Source organism: Chenopodium album, chromosome 4 (assembly GCF_948465745.1).
Source record: "Chenopodium album chromosome 4, dcCheAlbu1.1, whole genome shotgun sequence".
In the NCBI taxonomy this organism is placed as follows: domain Eukaryota; kingdom Viridiplantae; phylum Streptophyta; class Magnoliopsida; order Caryophyllales; family Amaranthaceae; genus Chenopodium; species Chenopodium album.
The window spans coordinates 9,274,840-9,296,937 of record NC_137837.1 but is presented as its reverse complement, the minus strand read 5'-3'; the positions used below and the strand labels follow the sequence as shown (position 1 = coordinate 9,296,937).

Here is a 22,098-nt window from a genome sequence, read left to right as displayed (position 1 = left end):
TTTACAGTTGGAAATAAACTATTAGTCATACTTCGTATTAGTTAGGAAACTAATAGGGGACAGTTAGAATGCAAATAGGTTAAGCAAACTGGTTTAATCAGGTCATGCAACAAGGGTATAAGAGGTCTGGACTCTGGATAAGTCTCAATATTTTGACCTCTGAGAAAAGATTTCATTTCAGAAATCAAAAGTATAGTTTTACAGTTACAGTGGGGAAATCGATGACAATTCCCAGGCATTAATCCCCCCGTTCCGGCCAACAAAAATGAGCCAGAACTCACACACCCTTACGCACCCCCCACCTTCTGGACAGCCCGAATTACTACCCAAGCAAACCTTTAAGTAGTCGTGGCAGTTTACATCCAAAAGAATCACCTCTGGTTGTGTAATATACAGTGTATTTTACTAACAGCTAACATCACCTGAGCTCCAACAAAATACCAGGAAGGATGGAAGCCTTTACACTCTTATAAGCGAGCATCAATTTATTCCACAAATCAATTACTCTGCAGTGGAAGAAGATTATCAGCCTGTGATCTTGATTCTCTTCAAAACTGATTAAGGCTAAAACAAGTGACCTTGCTTCTCTGTTGCTCCAAACTCTGATAGCAGATTATGCACAAACAAAGAGCGTATAATGGAAACTGATCTAATCATCAGAGTTATCACTACACCCCATATTACTGCCAAGTGCCTTACCTGGCACTAGCAAGTTTAGGAAAGAAGAATATTTGGCCCCCTGTATCATCCAAGTGGCCTTTGTAAGTTGATCAGGCAGTAAACTTGGCTATGACAAGGCTCACAAAGATGAAGAGAACATAGAGGCCAACAAGACAGAAACCCCAGAACCTTGGAACCCGGAATCTCGACCAAGTTACAACTAGAAGTGATCCCATCAAGCTCAAAAATAAAAATACAAATGCTATCACAATGCTGACATGGAAATGGAGCACATATGGTTCTGGATAGAACTTGGCTGTCTGTATCATTAAAGCCGTGCCAAGCCCAATAAGCATGTTAAACATTGGGCCCGCAAAGCATCCAGCCATGGCCAATGCAGGCTGGCCTGCTTTAGCAACTGCCACATCAGCAACAAGATCGCCAACTGAGTTACCCCATGCAAGCACTGTTAGTCCAAGAATTGAGGGTGGCAAATTCAGAATCTTCCCTAATGCTCCCAGACAGTTAAGTAGTTCTCCAGCTACATTGGATATCCAGAAGACACTCATCACAAACGCAACTAGCACGACATGGATTTGCTCGGTCTTGGGAGGTTCCTTTTCAACAATGTAGTGGAGTATTGCAAGAGAAGAGCTTGAGAAGAGTACCACTGACCATAGAGGAAGATGCATATGTGGAATCAAAAATATAACAGGATGTGACATGGGCATAAATGATTTGCAAGAGTAAAGAAGCGCAAGTGGACAAAGAGCAATATTTGCTGATTGGTAAAACCGGCTCCACTCGGATGGCGAAGTCTGGGGAATAGTCAGCTTCAGAAGCAGTGAGACTGGAGTCTCCCATATCTTTGAGATCTAAGCATAACAAAGAGAAAACTGGTATTAAACAATAAAGCTAGTTCAAAAAATAGAAAGAGTTGATAAGGGCAAAGATGGCAATTATAACCTGACTCGCCAATAGTCAAGAGAAGGAGGGGGGGGGGGGGGGGGGGGGGTTACTTTACAATCACATACTTTGCAAAGTATCAAAGACCACACTGAGATAACATTAAGGGCAAATGACAAAATAAGTAGTTTAAAATTTTGCTCATATAAGTAATTTAGATGGTGGAATCCTATTCAAACTATGGAAATTTATTAAAAGAGATTTGCCATTTCTCCCCAACCATTACGCCCACCATCCCACCACCAACCCGCCACCATCTATCCAAATCTTTCCCCTCTCATCATCATCATCTCTTCCAACTTCATACCCTCTACCATTCAAACTCACCACATGCCAAATAAACTCAACTCCTCTTTTCAATGATGAATTGCAAGTATAATATGCAAAAATGCTTAAAATTACATCCAAATGGGGAAAATGAGGAGTGGAAATGGGATATTTGCCTGGGTGGAGGCTAGGTAGTGGCGGGTCACCAATAGGTAGTAGGTTCGTATATGGTGGTTAGACTGGTTACTGTGATGTTTTCGAATAGATGAGAAAAGAAAGAGGGGAAAATGAGAGGGGTGTTTGTGGGTGGTGCTTAAATATGTGTGGGGGTCATGGGTTCTGTTGGGGCAGTGAAAATTAGTATTAGGTAGAGTGATGGGGTGGCTGCTGGGAGTTCAGATGAGGAAGAGGGAGTAAAAGTTAGGGAGGTAGAAGAGGTGGGGTTGGGTTTGGTGTGGTGGTGGAGGGCAGTTGGTGGTGGGCTAGTGGAGGGATGACGGTGGACATGGAGGTTGAGGAGGTGAGGAATAAAAACGAGGCAAAAACAAAAATCACGTGAAGTCAAAGCTGGAAAAACCAAGTCAAAGCTCAAAATCCAGCTAAATTGCTAAAAGCCCCCTAACAAAAAAATAAAAATAAAAATAAAAAAGTAAGGTCTTAATTGCCACTTTTTTTATGAAAGGACCTTTCTCACAAAATGTCTTCTTAAAAAGATCCTTTCTGACAAATTTTCCTTTAAACTATGGGCTCCTACCACTAAGTATCCAGTGAACCAGATATACCAACTTTTCCCATGTACTGGGTATTTCCGAAGCCATGGAGCACATCAATTAATCTAAAAAACTGAACATGTAGCTACTTTTCAGCACTCAACACTTATCCCATCTTCTAACCTTAGAGGACAGATTTTCATTCTCCTGAATCAGGTTATGTGGTCATCATCCATCTCAGCTTTTAATGGTAAGACTAGTAACTAGAACTGTAAGTTTTATCTATGCTTTAGTAGATAGAAAACATTAACAAACCAATTAAATCTGAGTGTGACAGATGATACCATCAACTCAACAAGAACAGAGTTTTTCACTCCACTATAATTACAAGAATTCCTTAAACTTTCAATAATTCTGACACACCTCCCCTCATCTAGCTTTTTTGGTTTGTATCAGAGTCCAGTGGTGTGAACATCTACCAGGTTCACTATCCAGTTAATAATATATTATTAAGCAGCTGTTTTAGCCTCTGAAACACACCAACTTTGCTTACTATGAACCGGTAATCACTCAAAGCTATAACATGCTTACAAGCTGCTCTAGTCCCAAGCAGATGCCAGGAAACCAGCAGAGCAGAATCAATTCGAGGTTAAGGTTCTAATCATTCAAAAAATGGCTCGTGTACTATAATATTCAATAAGCTATTGGGGAACAAGCTAATGTTTGCATCTTTACAACAAGGAAACAAAGAGCTGCCAAAGTAAAGCAAGCAGCAGCGACATGATATATTTGGTCAAGCAAGAAACTGCAATCAAATCACGCATAATATGCAAAAACTCAAGAAAAAAAAGCTTGTGCTTTCTTTCAGAACACGTTATGCAAAATCATACATACATTTCATCATTTCGGATGATAGCAGCAGCCAATTTACATGCAACAACTGTATCTACACCGCAACAATATTTGATCCACACATTATACCAACCTCGAAGACATTCAAACAATCTTTCGAGTTAGATTGTTCTCTTCTTATATCTAACATAATAAGTATTCTGTTTCCACCAAGCTAAAGCAACAAAAAGAATAATTTTTAAGCTGACTTTTTTTAAGTGGAATGCCAACTCATCTCAAGATTGCATTTGTTGAGCAATATCCCTACAGTATCACCAGCAGTGTTAGTCCACCACTACTCCACCTAGTATGCTTTGGCTCTTTAATCTTTAATAATTACACCTCTTTATATCCCTTATCTAAAGTTACAAATATTGGCTTAGTCAACTCGAGGTAATGCTACTGGAGTAAGCAAAATGAATCCACAGGATCCAGTGGCTACTGTGATCCCTAAATTTTGTGTGTGAGACCATTAATCCAGTTGATGTTCCCCATGCTCTCCTCTGTTCTGTTTTGTGATTTTGAATCATGTTTTGTTTGCAAAACATTTGAATAAATTTTTTTTCAAGGTACAAACAACTATTCCACAGAACTTGATTCAAGCAATAAAAACGAGTATTATTTATATAAATCATTGCAAATATAAATAAAATCATATGGTAAGGGCCTTCAGGCCAGATTTTGGTTAACCAGAATCAGATTAGATGGTCAGTCATCTCAATTTAACATTGTAACTAGTATTCCATATTAATCTTAGTCTACATGACAAGAAATGGTGGCAAACCCACGAAATAGGAGAGTACCAAGTAAAGAGAATATCCGATGAACAAAATCAAAGTTTTCACCCCACCCTTTCTAATCTTATGACTCAATAAATCCTCAAAGCGGCATTCTCATTTTTATGAACCGCAAGCCATGTACGAAAATGGCAGGGTTCCTATCTAATAATAAAAACACCTACTATAGCTTGAAGCCTTGAAGAAAACATCATTTTTTTTACTTTTTATTCTTATTCACATACTTGTGGACTTGTGGTCTATGAACCCAGTAAACTACTCTACTGGCTACGCTATTCCATATAGCACAGTCATTAGTTGGTTGCCAGATTCAAAACCAGAATCCCAAATAACAAAGACCAAATCAACACTATTCACTGTACTACATAGCTCTAAAACTTGCAACCAATACATGCATCTTTAAATTCAGAAATCAACCAATTGCTGAAACAATCACTCTCCTAATCCCATATCCCCCAAATAGTTTTTACCCTTCATGCATCCTCAGCCTTGAAATGGACGATCCAATTACCATAGGAAATGCAAAGGAACCCGCCTCAAAGCAAAGTAAGCAGTAGCATATTAATATATTTGCAAGCTCACCACTGATAACAAAATAAACCCAATCTTACATAATATATCAACACTAAAGACTAAATAAACCAAACTTCTCAATCAAATGTTGCAAAATCATCTACATACATATATTTCAGATATATACTATAGCTTGAAGCCTTGTAAAACAAATCATCTTTGACCTTTTATTCTGATTCATATACTTGCATCCTACGAACGCAGTAAACTACTCTACTAGCTACGCTATTCCATATAGCACACTCACTAGTTGCCCTGACTCATCTAAACCAGAATCCCAACAAAGACCAAATCAACACTATTTGCTATACTACATAGTTAGTTCTAATTTCTAAAACTAGCATTTAAAACAAGCCAATACATGCATCTTTACAATCATAAACCAACCAATTGCTGAAACAACCACCCCTCCCCTACCACCAGTCCACGCTGTCCACCACCATCCATATATTTCCTCTCCATACATCCCCAACCGTTCATATACGAATACGTTAATCCATTTTCCTAAGAAAATAGAAAGGATCCCACCTCGAAGCAAAGCAGCAGCAGCAGCAGCAGCGTGTTAAACTATGTTTGCAAGTTCACCACCAATACTTGATCAAGTAAATAACAGAAAAAAACTCAATCATGCATAATATATACTACGTATTAACAACTCAGCAAATCAAACTTAACCTTTGTCTCAAACAAAGGCTGCAAATTCATCTACATACAAATATTTCAGGTAGATAAAATGTGTTCCAAACAATCAAAGTTCATTCCAGTTCAATCAAAAGAGGCAATATAAAGTAAAAAAATCAAAAGCATATACCTTCTTCAAATCTGGAAACACCCCAGAATGAATTTCATGAACATGATGATCACCCTTTTCAGAATCCATGATTTCGACACTTTTTTGCGCTTCAAAATCAACAATTTTCTTACTCCCACTTCCAAAATCCATCCAAAAAACAAACCCAACAAAGAACAAATAAAACACCACAAATCCAAAAGCCTGCCAAAAATACAACTCCCCACTTAAATATACATAAAACAGAAGAAACGCAGCCATCAAATAGAACAACACATCCCTCACAAACGACGACGGATCAACACAAAACGGCGCCGCATAGATCCCAACAAACCCCACAACAAAAGCCGACACAAAAGTTCCCGCCGACAAAATTGCCCCAAACCCAGTTCGAGTTTCGCCGCCGGCGACGGCGGCAACGGAGGCGAAGACGTCGGGAGCGCCATTTCCGAGAGCTAAGAGGGTAACGGCAGCCATTGAAGGGGAAAGAGAAAGGTGGGAAGAAAGGGTAGTTACGATGATTGAAAACCGAGTTTGGGCGGTTTTGATGAGGATGTAAAAATGGAGTAATAGGGTGAGGAAGAGGATGAGGAGAGAGAAAATGGGGTTGGAAGGGAAGAAGCAGGAATGGAGGGAGAGGTAATTGAGGAATCCGCCATTAATGGAGAGGATTGAACAGCGTTTTGAGGTGGGGGTAGAGAGGAGGGATCTGTGAGAAGGGGAGGAGAGAGAAAATGGGGTTGTGAGGAAGAAGAAGAGGAGAGTGAGGAGGATGAAGAGGGTTAGTGTGGAAGAATGGAGGGTTTGAATAGAGATTATTGCCATGCCATTAGAGATGAAGCTCCAATAATGGCGTTTTGAAGAAGAAGTTGCTATTTTTAGTGGTGAAGTTGACTGTTTTAGAGTAAAGGGTTTACAGTTGAGATTGCGGGCAATTTTTGGGGGAATACAGCTGACTTCTGGGTAGATTTTATGCGTTTGATTAAAATACTATATTACTACCTCCGTTACTGGTTATATGCAACGATTAGACATTTTCCCTCTCTGTTTTATGTCAAATCGTTGCACATCACCTGTAACGGAGGTAGTATATTCAATGTCGAGTTTGAACCATGAGTAAAGAACTAAAGATGGCATTTGAGATAGTTGAGACTTGATATGAAGGACCAACATTAAAAAAGCTCGGCAGGATATGGTACAATTTTGTTCATATTAAACTAAAGATTAGTTATTAATTAATGCACTTTTGTTACTTGATATAATTTTTAGCTCATAAATTGTCGAGTAAAAAACTAAATCTCTAAATTCGAACGTATATCTTCAATGGAAGAGAAAAAAATCACTTATCCTTAGGGATTAACTATGCCCTGAATTTCTTCATTTTTCATGGATTTTCGCTTAATTCAGCAACAAAGTTGCCGTTAATGCCAGTGCTACTGTAAAAGGGAAAAAAGATAAAGGTGGATGGGATTCAGGAAGATGGTGGTTGATATTCTTTTGTGGATCGAAGGGTGAAGGAAGAAGATGGTGATGTACAAAAATGACCTTCACTTTATTATGGAATATCTTGCTCAAGTTGAAATTGATTAGGTATATCTCAACACTATGACCAATTGACCAAATGAGCTAGTCAACTTATATTTTATAGCCTTTTATAATCTTAACTGCTTGTGAGGGTGTTAACGGATATAGAAACCTAATAAGTATAAAGTTATGGTCACAATATACATGTACGTACTTTCTCTGCTTTAACCTAGCTTGTTAATCGACCCACCTACTATCGACATGTAATCCACATCAAACCTTTTACAAAGTGAATTGCCAATGGCATATTCTTTACAAGCATCCTCATGCATGTAAGAATAGGATGCATGTAAGAATAGCTGCAACATGCTAAAACGCAACCCATCTCAAATCATACAATCCATAATCATCTCAGCTCTAACATTCTTCCTGCGTAAATTTTTGGTTTCCTTTTTCTTAATTCTCTCTCTTCTCTTTTCTTTCCTAATTCGATCAAAAATTTCATTTCAATTTTTTCTTCTATGTTTTTTTTTCTCCTTCCTTTTTTAATTTCTCTCTCCTTGGTTTTTATATTTTTCTCTTTTTTAAAAAAAAAAATTTCGATTGAATTTGAACCTTATAATACGGAATTTGTTGTTCTTCCTGACAAGATCGTCAATGCAAGTTAGTGGCTTGTTTTCGATTTATTATGCTTCATTTGTAATTGTTTCGATTTATGTATGAATTTCGGTTTCTTAATTATGAGGTGAATTTGTGCTTAATTCCGATTGTTTATGTTTTATCTGGTTTTTTGAAATCATATGAATTGAATTTTGTTAGCTTCGATCAATTTCATTTGTGTATGAATTTCATCTGATTCTCAACATTTTTTTTTTCAATGAACATAATCATGTAAAATATGAACATATGCATGGCACTACATCAAAATAAAGCAAAGGTAACAGTGCAAAACCATTGCCTAATATAAAAAAAATGTTGCCTTGTAGCTAAGGCAACACATATGAGGCGTAATTTATGCCCCTGTTGTCTATTCATAAGGCAACATATTTTTATTCAAAGGCAACAATTTTGAAAGCCAAGGTAAAATGATACATAAGGCAACACTTTTACTAAGACAACAAATGAAAAATGTTGTCATCTAAGGAGATAATTCAAAAATGTTTCTAATTGTTGTCACTCCCAAGCATTTAGTAGTTGGTAGGGCTCGAACTTGTGACCTCAAAGTCACAAGATGAGGTCCCCACCAACTCCACTGAACTTGCTTATATATATATATATATATATATATATATATATATATATATTTGTCTTTTTAATATAAATGTAGCCATAGATGGCAACATAGATACTAATGTTACATTTTCAAACAATAGTTTTGTTATTGTTATCTTTTCATGCAACAATTATTATATGTGTTGTCTTAGACAAGAAAAAGGTAACACTTTAAGCGACTGTTGCCTTATATAGTCTAGAGCAACACTTTTTTTTTTTTTTTTTTTTTTCTGTTACTTTAATTCAAAGTAACAAATAAATATTGTTGCGTTAGATTATTAAGAGAAACATTTCTGTAAGTGTTGCAATCTTAAGTGTTGTCTATTCTTATTTTTTTGTAGTGATGGGTTCCCTTAAATGTGAACATTAGCATTTTAAAAAGTGAACATAGGCGTAAAAAAATATGAACATATGCATTTCAAAAAGTGAACATAACGATTCAATATATAAACGTAAGCATTGGTTTCCTTAAAGTGAATATAAGCATTTAAAAAGTGAACATATGCGTAAAAAATATGAACATGTGCATTTAAGAAAGATAACATATACATTAACAGACTTAATGAGAATATTTCATGAACAACACATATTTACATCATGAATATTTGAAATCATCTATGAACATATAAAATATTATTATAAATATAAGGCATTAAATTATGAACATAAAAACCGGAGAAATAAAAAATAATATGATTATGAATGTATGCATTATAAGTATTAAAAATATGTACATATTCAAAAAAAAAAAATGTGAATATATAAATCTAGAAAAAGAACATAATCATGCAAAATATGAACATATTCATAGGTTCCCTTAAATACGAACATGGCTTTTCAGAGAGTGAACATAGGCATAAAAAATATGAACATATGCATTTTAGAAAGTGAACATAATCATTCAAAATATGAACATAAGCATTGGTTTCTAAATATGATTATGAAACAAAAAATTCAAACAGAGTATCGAAAAATTCGGACGAAAATTAACGATGAAAGTCATTGAAATTCATAAAAATTTACATAAATTAGGACAAAAATCAGATAAAATTTACCATTTTTTAGGACAATCCTTTTCATTTTGCATCTCTTCTCGTATACCATTGTTGATTTTTCAATTTTATAGTGAAGAAAAATCATGTAGAGGAGAGAAGAATGGAATTTAGAGAGAGAAAATCAGAGAAATTAATTGCAGAATTTTCCTTTTGAAAAATTAATGAGAAGTAAAATAGTTTTTTTTTTAAAAAAAAAAATTAATAAATTGAAAACCAAAATATGGATTTGGAGTGGGTGTCCTTTGGGAAATGAAGGATTGGGTTGGGTCGCGTTTTCGTTTTGAAGCATTTGGGCGAGTTTAGCAATTGGGCTGCTTCTTTATTGGGCTGGTGTTGCATGTTTCCTAGCTGCATAAGGATGCATGTAAGACCGGTTGCTCACTAATGACCATCATTCGTCCAATGACCTGGATTTTTATTTTATTTTTATTTTTTTTTATTTTTTTGGTTTTTAGTGGAGGGTTTTGGTTTGTAAGCACCGCAATGTGTGAAGCGTTTTGCATGGTTTTTGGTGAATTAAATTGGGCTAGGAACCTTAGGAATTTTATAGTTAAGAAATCTATTGATCCTAGTCACCTAGTGGCTTAACTGGATTTAATTAACCGAAAGGTTCATTGCAGATAATTTGTTGTAATTGAAAAGCATGATCAGCAAGTGGTGAAGAAAAAATGTCAATTAGCCCAATACTCAAAAGCCCATCACTAAAACATGCTGCACAAGTTCATTTATGATAGGCTGCCAGCCTATCACATGAGATAGCCCAAATGTACAAAAGCCCATAAATTCTGCTAGCAGTCCATAGAGCTAAGTTGAGCCTAAACTCTGAAATTTTGTGTGAGTAGCCCAAACTTGAAATTCTATTGAATAAGTCATAAACTCACAATGTATATCTTCCTAAAACATACGAAGTAGTATTATTTTTTTTATAAATTAAACCAATATAAAATGAAAGATGTTAGTTATCAAAGTTATGCATTGACACATATATTATTCAAAGTGATGCATTTATTAGATTCAGAAGGAGTGAAGGACTGTATAAGTTTGAACTTGGACATCATTTAAGTTTAACTGAGATTGCGCTTAATAAGAGCTCATCAACTTTTTAAGTAATGAGTAGCAGTTATCTTTTGGTTATTTAATAGAATCATAACAATATCCCGTATACATTGTGCATATCCACATACGCAATAAATATGTAGACTCAAAAATTATATTTTTCATTTTTTAAACGCACTAAGAAAAATGACACAGTAATTTCAACTTTAAAACTCCGATATGTGTTTTCGGTCCCACCTTATCATAATCCAAAACTCGCCAATAGGTATTAAACCTCTTGTTTTAATGACTATATATTTAATATTATAATATTTGGAGTTTGTAAGAAAAAATAATTGGTAGTTGACACTAATGGAATTCCAACCAAAGTGCTTAATAATTGCATGTAAACAAAGTTATCAATTCAACAATACCTTTTCAAACCTTTGACTAACTATGAAAATTAACCACACAAATGTACAACTTCTCATGATGAATTTATGTAACATAAGCCTCATATTTCTTGGCGGCAGTTACATACATTAATTAAATTAGAGATTATGATGAAAGTTACATTACATATAAAAGTTACATCTATCTATCATATATTATACGACAATCACACGGCTCTTTGGTCGGTAGAAATAGAATGCGAAATATGCCTAACACTAACAATTTTCAATCAAATTGGTGGGTCTAGATTTTTTAATTTTTTTTTAATTTTTTTATTTTTGGTTCAATTCATATAAATTTAGCGCATGTAATCATTAATTTTCATATGCATTGCACCTTTTTTGGTAATATAGATTCTTGTACTATTGTACAACTAAGATGCGATTCACCCCAGGACGCGGAAATTATACGAGTCTCAAAGTTTTGATACTCAAATAATTAATTATACACTATAGTTTGAAAAATTATGGAATTATATTTATATATATGCCTCCGACAATAGCTTGAGGAAACTCAATTGAATATTCAGTTTGTATGGGGATAAATTGCATGCGTTTATGGGGAGAAATTCAATGAGGTGGGAGTTGTTCTTGTTTTGGAAATTTGGGTCAAATATAGTGAGGAAACTCAATTGAATATTCACTTTGTATCTCAATTGCTTGATATTCTGTATTTTTAATGACTTTTTTAGCTCAATGTAACATGTCGTAACATTAGTTGATGGTTGACAGATTCAAATAATCGTGATGTATACTGAAATGTGAAGCAATTTATGTGGGTATCGATTCAAATTAGGGCATGTTCACTTCAGATTAATTTCAGTTTAGTACAGTTTAGCTTCAATCAGTTCAGTTCAGCTCCTAATTTCCTTCTCTCATAAATATTTACGTAGTATTTCAGCACTATTTAGTTCAATTCAGTAAATGTGAACAGGCCTTAGAACTGACAATGTATAACTGGAGATCTTGACAAAATTTTCAACGGTACATATATAAATAAGCTGAAGTTATCAATAAGTTATGGCGTTTTCCGTCAATAAATCTGTAGTAACTTTAAGAAATTGTAAAGAGATAAATGTAATGGTTTGATGATGTTATTGATTAAATGCATTGATCATCAATCGAGTTGATGATCTTTTAGCCTAGCTTATATGATGATTAAATCAATTTTAAAACGTTACGTACATGACCATTATTTCCAAACATCCTAAAAATATATAGGCAATTAATACTAGTATCCTGTGAATAATATAATCCTTGTGAAGGTTTCTATAAGATTTTAGGTGTGACAAGATCATGTTACTATAGTTAAAGTCTTGATATACGGTACGTAGGAGGGAATTTACACAAGAAACAACCTATTAGGCTATAAGATTGGTCTAGAATTGACTGCTGCTTGTACGTTTATGAGTGTAATTACGCACAAATCATACATGATAATAGGTATGTAGCACGTGCATTTCTCTATTGAACGATAAATATTCTTCTGAAATGTAATTAATTTACTAGAACCAAGTAATCGTTACTATAATATGATGGACAAGCCCACATGGAGCTACTAATTGTGTCATCTAGGATTTATATTAAAGTAATCTATCCATCCCATTTTTTGCCTATAATATCACTTCAATATTTCAATTGAAGTTCTAATTAATGTTACTTTGTCCTAAGGTTTGCCTATTATTAGGTCTTAATATCTAATGTGTCTTAATTAATTGAATAATTGATATTCCTCTATGAATGCATTTGTTATTTCAAGTTGGGCAAATGGGCACCCTATCTATGCTTCCCACTCTTCTTATACATAAGTCAAGAACAAAAGAAGTAGTATCGGTAGCATAGATTCGTGATAATAATAATGGGTTAGAGCTCAAGTGCTTAGAGCTCTCTTCCCGGTTACAAAAGATTTTGGGATAGATTCTCATTAACTGTACTTGTGGCTCTCTAAAACACTAAAAAAAAAAAAATTCGTGATCAAATAAGATTATACAGTACAAAATGATATGTAACCATTACCTATATATGCAATAGTTAATAATTATCTAAAATAGGTGGTTTAATTACCCTTGAAGCTTAATTATGTTTAACTAACAATAGCCCCCTCCCAAATCTCACCAAATAATAAACTGAAATTAAATTAATTATCTTCACATGCAAAATATTCCTAATTGTTGGCGCCTAAAATGAAAGAGAGGGAAATTGAAGTCATCACATGTCTATATTGAGAAATCTTGATCATTTAGCATCCTAGTTTAGGTACCTACCCAATTTGTTGTTGAGTTGAACATTGGCCCCTATAGCCCTACTATCCCTTAGAAGTTTGAACAACAAATTTAACCATCGAAAACTAATTTTATCATGGGCATACACTAGTGTCGCTCCATGCCTTCATTTCAAAATAATTGACATATTGATATAGTTGACCTTTTTTGAATAAGATACCTGATTATTAAGTACTCCCTCCGTTTTTAAACACTTGCTCCATTTCTCCATGCGCGGAGTTTTAGGAAAAATTGGAAAAAGTAATAAAATATGGAGGTAGACCCTGTTCTCTTCACCTTAAAAAAATAATATTAAGTAAAAATAATTTCAGTTCAATAAAAATAAGTTCAGTTCAGTAAAATTAATTTCAGTTCAGTAAAAATAATTTCACTTCAGTAAAAATAAGTTCAGTTCAGTAAAATTCAGTTTTCTTAAAGAAGAATTATAATAGAAAATCAGTAAAAATAATTTCAATTCAATAAAAATAATTTAAGTTCAGTAAAAATAATTCCAGTTCAGTAAAATTAAGTTCAGTTCAGTTAAAATAAGTTCAGTTCAGTAAAACTAATTTCAGTTCAGCAAAATTAAGGTGAATCAAACAGGGTCGTAGTGGGGTAGTTGAGAAAATAAAAAATTGTAAAAAGCAAAAATAGTGGAAGAATAGGAAGAGAGGGAGTATTATGTTGGGTTCACTATGTGTGAGAAATGAATTAAATATTGTAAAAGTTTTCCAAAAAAGGAAATAGAGCAAGTATTTAAAAACGGCCGGAAAAGAAAAATGGAGCAAGTATTTAAAAACTGAGAGAGTATTAATCTTGATAGTTGACTTACCAAGTTTAGGGGTTGTGCTTAATGAAATCTTAACCTTATCTTCCAATGTGGGATACGTAATACACAAACAATTGCATTTAACATAGATATATACATTATAATTATAAGTGCAAAGATCGATTAATATAAGTTATTCACTTTAGTCACAACTATATTGTTAATTTAAATAATCTTGTCGGTTTATTAGATAAAATGCTACTTTAATGATTATAATAAAATTGTTATGCTTGATTTTAAGCTAGATTTGAAATTGTTAAAAGCCTAAAAATTAAAAACATTTACTACCTCTTTTTACATTATATGCAACAATATAATTTTATGTCTCACAAATAATACTCAATTGTTATACATAATGTGAAACTGAGATAATACAACTACTATACAAGAGTGACTCATTTGTGAAGATAATGCGTAGGTCCTAAATAAACTCGAATAAAGGGAACGTTCACACATCACAAATACCTTGTGAAAAACCTGATACGTTGAGAAGTGAACAAAAAAACGTCTCCTTAGTCAATAAAATGTTCAAAAGCCCCCAAACTAAAAATTACATGCATAATGTTTGTCCATTTTGGAAGAAGCTAAGGTCTAATCTAAGATGTCATCTCATTCCCAACGAAAACATTGAATGCTTTCTAACCTCCGCAAATCTCTCAATTCCCTGCCCCATTTGGATTAATACGTAATACCACTTCATTTTTATTGATTTTAAGAAGTCTATCTTAGTTCAATTATCATGAAACGTGTAATTTTAGGAGAGGAAAGATAAAATCAAATGAATATCATATGATGCATTGAATTTGCTCTTACAAGGAACTCCGAGATATATTTTCCGACAAAGAGATATGTAAGAAAATATCCCTCTTGTTATAATTAAAAGTTTGAAATTCGTTTTATTCTTTAATCATAAGCTTAATTAATTATGCTTTGACACCTTAGGAATCTTCTGTTTCTTGTAGAAAACTTAATTTTTAATTATGATTAATTTTAAGGATGTGTGAAATGGCCTATAACGTACATACTCACGGAAGACAATAGTTAGATTACTTATGACTTCAAATGAGATATAGACGAAGTATTATTATTTCAAATCAATTATCCGTTGAGGAATTACCCCTCAAATTCATTAGTGACACAATATTTGATTTGATTATGACCATCTTGTTTATATTTCTATAGTTGTTATTTGGTTTAGTTTGATCTTGAATCGGGTATGGCCAAGTACTAAAGTTTGAGTTAGGTCATATGTGCTCTATTAGTAACCTTTTATGGATGTTTGTAAATTTTAAACCAAATACTATAGTCAATTTATGGCCATTATGAATCACGTTGGTTCAATTCAAGTCAATTTGAATACAACTTAGGGCTTGTTCACTTCGGCTTAATTTCAGTTTAGTTTAGTACAGCTCCTAATTTCTTTCTCTCTTAAAATATATATTCATTTCAGCTCAGTTCAGTTCAGCTCAGCTCAGCTCCAATCAGTTTATTTCAGCTAATTTAAGTTCAATAAATGTGAACAAACCCTTAGTTCTCTTAATTTCTAATATATACTTCAAACAATTTATGCTTGAATCATATGGTTACGATACATCTATATTTTTTTTAGCAATAAATTAAGTGATTATTACTCCTTCTCTTATAATCTTATCTAATGTAACTTATGTGAGACATGGACAACACGTTTGTACACATGACATACGTGGGACTCAACATAATAGACCTATTACTTTTTAAACTATCCTTTACTAACCCACTAATCTCAACGGATTGGATTAGGCTCATTCACCTGTCCTATTTTTACAGTCACATTCATAATCAGTTCTATTCAATCTCATTATTTATTGCTACGGAAACTTCCAACTTATTATTGTATATCCGTTAAATGTTATATGTAACTTTATCTACACAATGACTTTGCGATCGAAAAAAACCGAGTGAAGAAGCTAATCCAACTCAAATTATCAATAATTGGTAGCATGTTGCCATGTTTAGCTTAAGAGTTACATGTTGTTGATATAATGGTGTACTAACTTAAAGAGAAGGGACCCCTTTCCATGTGCCCCCAAGTTGCGTAATGCCATATATGGAGCTTTCAATTGCCAGTGCCTTATCACTTCCTGCTCCCTCACTTGTCAAACACCCTCTCATATTTTATACTCTTCTAGTTGGTTTTATTTATTATACTCTATTAATTGTTTCACCAAATTGTATCAACTTGACATTTTATTTAATAAATCTCTAGTACAAATTTTGACATTTTTTTTATACTTCTACTTTGTATTATAGTTTAAGATATTTGTATAAAGAGGAAAACTTTTTATTCAATTTTGGCCATCAAAAAATTCATTCTTGGACATAGTATAATTGGAAAATTATCTGTTAGCTAGAACTATTTTATTTTATTTTTTGGTTATTATTATGTGCAATTATGTAAAGTCCCTTTGAAATTGTAAGGGAAAGCAGCTTCTTTTGAGTGAATAATGAGTGTTCCTTGATTATTCCTCTTCAAAGTAATCTAATTTTTAAGAGAATAATGAGTGTTCCTTGATTCTTATTCTATAACGAATCCAATTTTTGGTAACCTCTGCAACTTCCAATTCGGGTTTCTTGAATTGGAGAAAAGGAATTATTGTTGAGGTTTGATATTTCATTCGGTCTATTTTTAAAAGTTAAAAAAACGAATATCACATAGTTAAGTATACAATAAGGGACTATTTAATATATATATATTTAATATATATATATATATATATATATATATATATATATATATATATATATATATATATATATATATATATATATATATACACACACACGTAGTATATATAATAAGGTACTCAATTCTTGCAAAATATGGAGAAAGATGACTCTATTTATTTTACAGATGGAAAAGGGACAGGGCTAGAATGAGTTTAGGTTTTCAGTGGGTTTTAATTAAATAAGGGAGAGAATTGAGTTCCTATGGTTAAACAATTGAGTCCCTTTGTTTTAATTTTTTTTTTTTTTAATATTTTAATTTAAGACCAATAAAAAATAGTCTCTTCCTCTTTTTGGAACAAACATTAGGCATAGAATTACAACTCCACATTTCTCTTTAAAATCACGACCATCTCACAAGCTAAGGGTCTGTTCACATTTACTTAATTTCAGTTCAGTTCTTAATTTCCCTCTCTCATGAAATATTCATTTCAGCTCAGTTCATTTCAGTTCAGTTCAATTCAGCTCCAATCAGTTCAGCTCAGTTCAGTAAATGTGAACAATCCCTAACTCTAACTCACGGGGACGGTCAACAAACCTACCACCTAATATAATCACACAATTAAACAAATGCAAGACAAATAAGCTACAATAAACCAAGGATATGAAAAACATGCTTTGGCTTTTTTTTGAGTTTTTCTATATAGTAACCCTCTAAATTTCACTTTTCTAAGTTGTACCCCTCCATTTAAAACTTTCCACACTGTTATCCCAAAATACGTTTAGTTTCTATACAAAAATCTTGCCGTTAACAAGTTTCATTAGTGGGGACCACTTTTCACTTATTAATATTTTTTATCGATTTACGTGTTGGAAATTGTTTCGTTAAAGGTTTTGGGGGTTATTTGTTTGGTTTAATCAAAACTATAATGAGTGGACTCAATTCTTTACAAGGGACTTAATTTTTCTTGGGTTAAATGTGAGTTAAGTCACCTAAAAATACCTCCTACCACCGAAAATTTAACCCTAATCCTCTTTTTCTCTATAAAATAAATAGAGTTCCCTTTCCCACTTTGTACAAGAACTGAGTCCCCTGTATTTTACTTAACTCCAATATAACATATTGATCTTGTCAATTGAATTTTTCACACCAATTCTAAAAAGGAACACCGGCAAACCAAATCATCAATTATCGATTTTGCTAGTTAATTACTTGATAATTTCTTTTATTGTATTGTATTTTGGGTACGTAGTTAAGGACCCACTTTGTTAAATAATTGCATTGTTATATTGTTTTTTTTAAAAAAATAAAATAAAAACGTTGTTAGATATCAATGAATTTGTGTGTAGGGGAAAAATATTTGAATATAGTATTTTAACTTGTTGAAAGATTCGAAACTTGTTTTCTGAAATATATTCCAGTTTATCTAAGAGTTTTTGGGTCTAAATAAGCCAAATAAGGGTTTGTTCTGATTTATTGAACTGAACTGAAATAAATATTTTATGAGAGGAAATTAAAAAGCTGAAGTCAACCGAACTGAAAATAAGCTGAACAGAACAGTCAAACAGGCCCTAAGTCAAATTTAAAAATAAATAAATAAAAGGCCCAATATTGCAACACCCAAAAAAAAAAAATTATAATGCCATAATCTATGATATTTGTGAATTATTGAAGGAAAAAATAATAAAAAAAAAACCTTAGTACTTTTTTCGGGACTCAAGTGTCAAATAGCACACTCGGCACTCCACAATAGTTGTGGCAATTTTGAAACATTAATAGTGTACCATATGAATGCCCATAATTCCATAAACCTACATTATAATAATAAGAATAAATTAATTTTTTAAACAATTAAACTAGTTGTGAGTTTGTGACAAAATCGAAAAAAACAGCTTTAGTTTATAAACTTTGGTAAACCACGCCAAATTCACCCAAATCAGTCCGTTAGTCAAAAAAGCAATGTAGTTAATCTAAAAGTCAATACCACACATGACCTGATCAGGTGTTCAGTACTCAGTTGGGAGAACTCATCCTGTCAACTTAAAGTTCATCTTTGGGTCAAAAACTCTATTTTGGATGGATGGACCAGCTTTAGAAGCATAGTTGGATTGTAATAATCGGACCTACGGAGTAGTAAAATTAAATCAAAGGTTTTGATTTAGTTGTCACATTAATAAATACAATCATGTTCACATTTCATGAGCTCAAAAACTCTAAATAATTGGCGGAATGATATGTTATTATAGACAAATGAAAACACAATCTTAACTCTTCACCAAAATTATGAATCTCACTAAATGAATTGACAAAGACATCAAAAGTTGGACAAAGACAATGGAGAAACTAGCATGAAAATGAAAGTAACATGAAAATCACAATAAAAGATTTCAAGTGGATTAGTGGGAGTACCATATATTACCAATAAACAAAAACTTCCATTTCCTATTCTTCTTACACGAGAATGACACTTATCATTATCAACTCTTCAAGTTGAACTAAATAAAAGCACTACATTCATACTAAATTACCCCAAAATAAAATTAAAAAGCCCACATGAAACTAAATTACTAGGCTCTAAAACCCACACACTAGATTTTTTAATTAATCTAACCTAGTTAAAAACATATCCTCAAAATAAATTACCAAAATTAAAAATTACAGAGAAGAATTTACATAATACTGCAACTATCAGTATTTTCATCACTAAAATAGGAAGTGTAAGGGTCATGGTACCCCGGAGGAGGAACCATTGAAGGTGCGTAGCCCATCGGCCCCATCGGTGGCCGTCCATACATCATATTCATCGGCTGAGCCGCCTGCGGCGCCATCATCCCATAACCCTCGCCACCATTCATCCTCTGCTGGTTCATCATCATTGCCATATACTGCTGTTGCTGGGAATTGAATTGGGCTGGACTTGGGCCTTGACCTGGACCCATCCCTTGATAATACCCACCACCACCTCCGCCTCCGGGCCCACCACCATTCATCATCATGTGAGTAGCTGGTAACCCTGCCGCGGCCGGGCCCATTCCCATTTGAGCCATTGGGAAATTACCCTTTTGCCCCATACTCATCATATTCCCTTCTCCTCCACCACCGCCCCCGCCGCCTCCTCCTTTTTTACCCCCACCGCCACCACCACCATTTTTACCCCCACCTTTATTATTACTCTCAAATGTTACATGTTTTACCACTTTACCCTCACCCCCTCCTCCCCCATTTTTACCCCCACCATTTTTACCATGCTCACCATTTTTACCACCTCCTTTGTTATTATTCCCACCATTTTTACCATCTTTCTTTCCATCATTACCCTTCTTTTTCTCACTATTTCCACCACCACCCCCCAACATACCCTTAATCATACTAGCCATCCCCCCACCACCACCACCTTCCTTTTTACCACTCTTTCCATCTTTACCCTTCTTATCCCCACCTCCACCTCCACCTCCACCTCCACCACCCCCATTCTTCCCCTTCTTATTATCACCCGAACCGCCTTTTCCTTCCTTACCCATCATAACAGCTCCACTCTTCACCGCCTGATGCTGGTGATGCCCCCCACCAAAAACATCATCATCCAAATCATCCTCATCATACTCATCGTCAAATTCATCGTCAAATTCATCACTAAACTCATCATCATCGTCATACTCGTCATCGAAATCATCCTCAGGTGGACCCATAAACTTCACCGCCTTCTGCTGCTGCTCCTTCGGCGGAGCAGCCATCATTTTTGCACCTTGCCCTGCTTTCATCTGCTGTTGCTGAAGTTGTTGCTGAAGAAACTGCAAATGTTGCAGCTGTTGCTGAGGTGGTTGTTGTTGTTGCTGGTGTTGTTGTCCACTTTTGTTCTGATCTTTACCACCACCACCTCCACCCTTTTGACCCTTGTTATTGTCTTTTCCATTTTTACCCACGTCTAAATTGAAGTTTTTCATCTGATTATTAACATTCATAAACTGATTCATGAAGTTGTTGTTATTGTTGTTGTTAGAGCCTTTTGCTGGGCCCCATAACTCAGCATGCTTGCCATTTTTCTCAAGCTTTTTGATTAATATTTCTGGGTCTACACTCCCAGTTACCGTCACCTTCCCTTGCTCTGAATTTATTTCTGTTTTATACACCCCTGAAAAAAAAAAATTAACCATAACCCAAGTTTAATTAGACCATTGTTATAAGTTTATAACATGTTTAACATCGTTTATTATTATTTGCAACAAATGGTATTATTTGTGACACATAATAAAAAAATCATAATAATAAGTACAATATAACCAAGGTTACACTATATAACTACTGACAGAGAAAGAAATGAATGGTAATGTAACTAGTGTAACAAAAATACAGTAATTTCAGATCTAAGAAATTAAAAAAAAAAAAAAAAAAAAAAAAAAAAATTTACCATCAATTTTCTGGAGGATTTTTTTTACTTTACTTTTGCAGCCATCACAGTGTATGTTCACTCTAAGAACACAACTCTACAAAATAAACAAAAAATAACCCATAAATTAATACACATTAGTTCAAATTATTTGAGCCAAAAATAATAATAATAATAATAACAAAAATAAAACTAAAGAAGAATTAAATATATACCTGGGTTTTTAAGAAATCTTGCTTGTTCATAATGTAAGAAAGTGTGAATACTGAAAGAGATCTGTTGAAATTGAAGGGTATTAAAGAAAGAAGAAAAAGAGGAGAGAGAAAGTAAGGAAGAGGTGGCTGAGAAGTGGAGTAGAGAGCAGCTCACAAGCTAAAAAAGAGGGAGGCGGTTTAAAGAGGAGAGAGAAAACGAAATTCAAGTGAAATTATTTTATTTTGTTTTATGTTTTTTTTTTTAGGTGTTTGTTTTCGAAGGGTTTGTATGTATAGATAGATGGATAGGCTAGGGCCTAGGGGGAGTGAGGGAGGAGAGAGAAAATGAATAGTAAGATGTGGACAGTTTTGCCAAGTGAAGAATGAAGGTGCAACGTAATTATAAATATCTTTTGTTTTATTTCTAGTGTTGTTATTTTTATTTATTTTTAAGCTATAGTTTTGGTTGTATTATTAAAGTTTGGTTGTTGTACGATTAGAGTATGCTGGTACAGTGCTTACTAGCTAGTACGACTAGTAGAAATGAGCTGGGGTATTCCACTTAAAACAAATTTTTTATGTTTATATTTGTATTATTGTTATAATTAGTAAAGTACATTTTCAAAATAAGTATAATTGATTAATTGGGTTAAGTCCAGATATGTTGAGGATTGTAACTATAGTGATGTAGGTGTATTATTGTATATATGTGATCTAAGTCAAGTGTAATA

At 33.7% G+C, this 22,098-nt stretch overlaps 2 protein-coding genes across 2 annotated transcripts; both read right to left on the bottom strand.

Annotated features, from left to right (window-relative positions):
- Window positions 1-75: 75 nt before the first annotated feature.
- Window positions 76-6,589, bottom strand: LOC145626620 (cation/calcium exchanger 5-like). The gene is made up of 2 exons (XM_081679083.1): window positions 5,676-6,589; window positions 76-1,535 (listed from the first exon to the last, which is right to left on the bottom strand). Exons 1-2 carry the CDS (start codon window positions 6,477-6,479, stop codon window positions 771-773), a joined length of 1,569 nt encoding a protein of 522 aa, XP_081535209.1. The 5' UTR covers window positions 6,480-6,589; the 3' UTR covers window positions 76-770.
- Window positions 6,590-19,164: 12,575 nt separating this feature from the next.
- On the bottom strand, window positions 19,165-21,682 carry LOC145628851 (uncharacterized). The gene is made up of 3 exons (XM_081681270.1): window positions 21,389-21,682; window positions 21,195-21,270; window positions 19,165-20,918 (listed from the first exon to the last, which is right to left on the bottom strand). The coding sequence occupies exons 1-3, from the start codon at window positions 21,416-21,418 to the stop codon at window positions 19,456-19,458; spliced, it is 1,569 nt and encodes a 522-aa protein (XP_081537396.1). The 5' UTR covers window positions 21,419-21,682; the 3' UTR covers window positions 19,165-19,455.
- Between the last annotated feature and the right edge of the window lie 416 nt (window positions 21,683-22,098).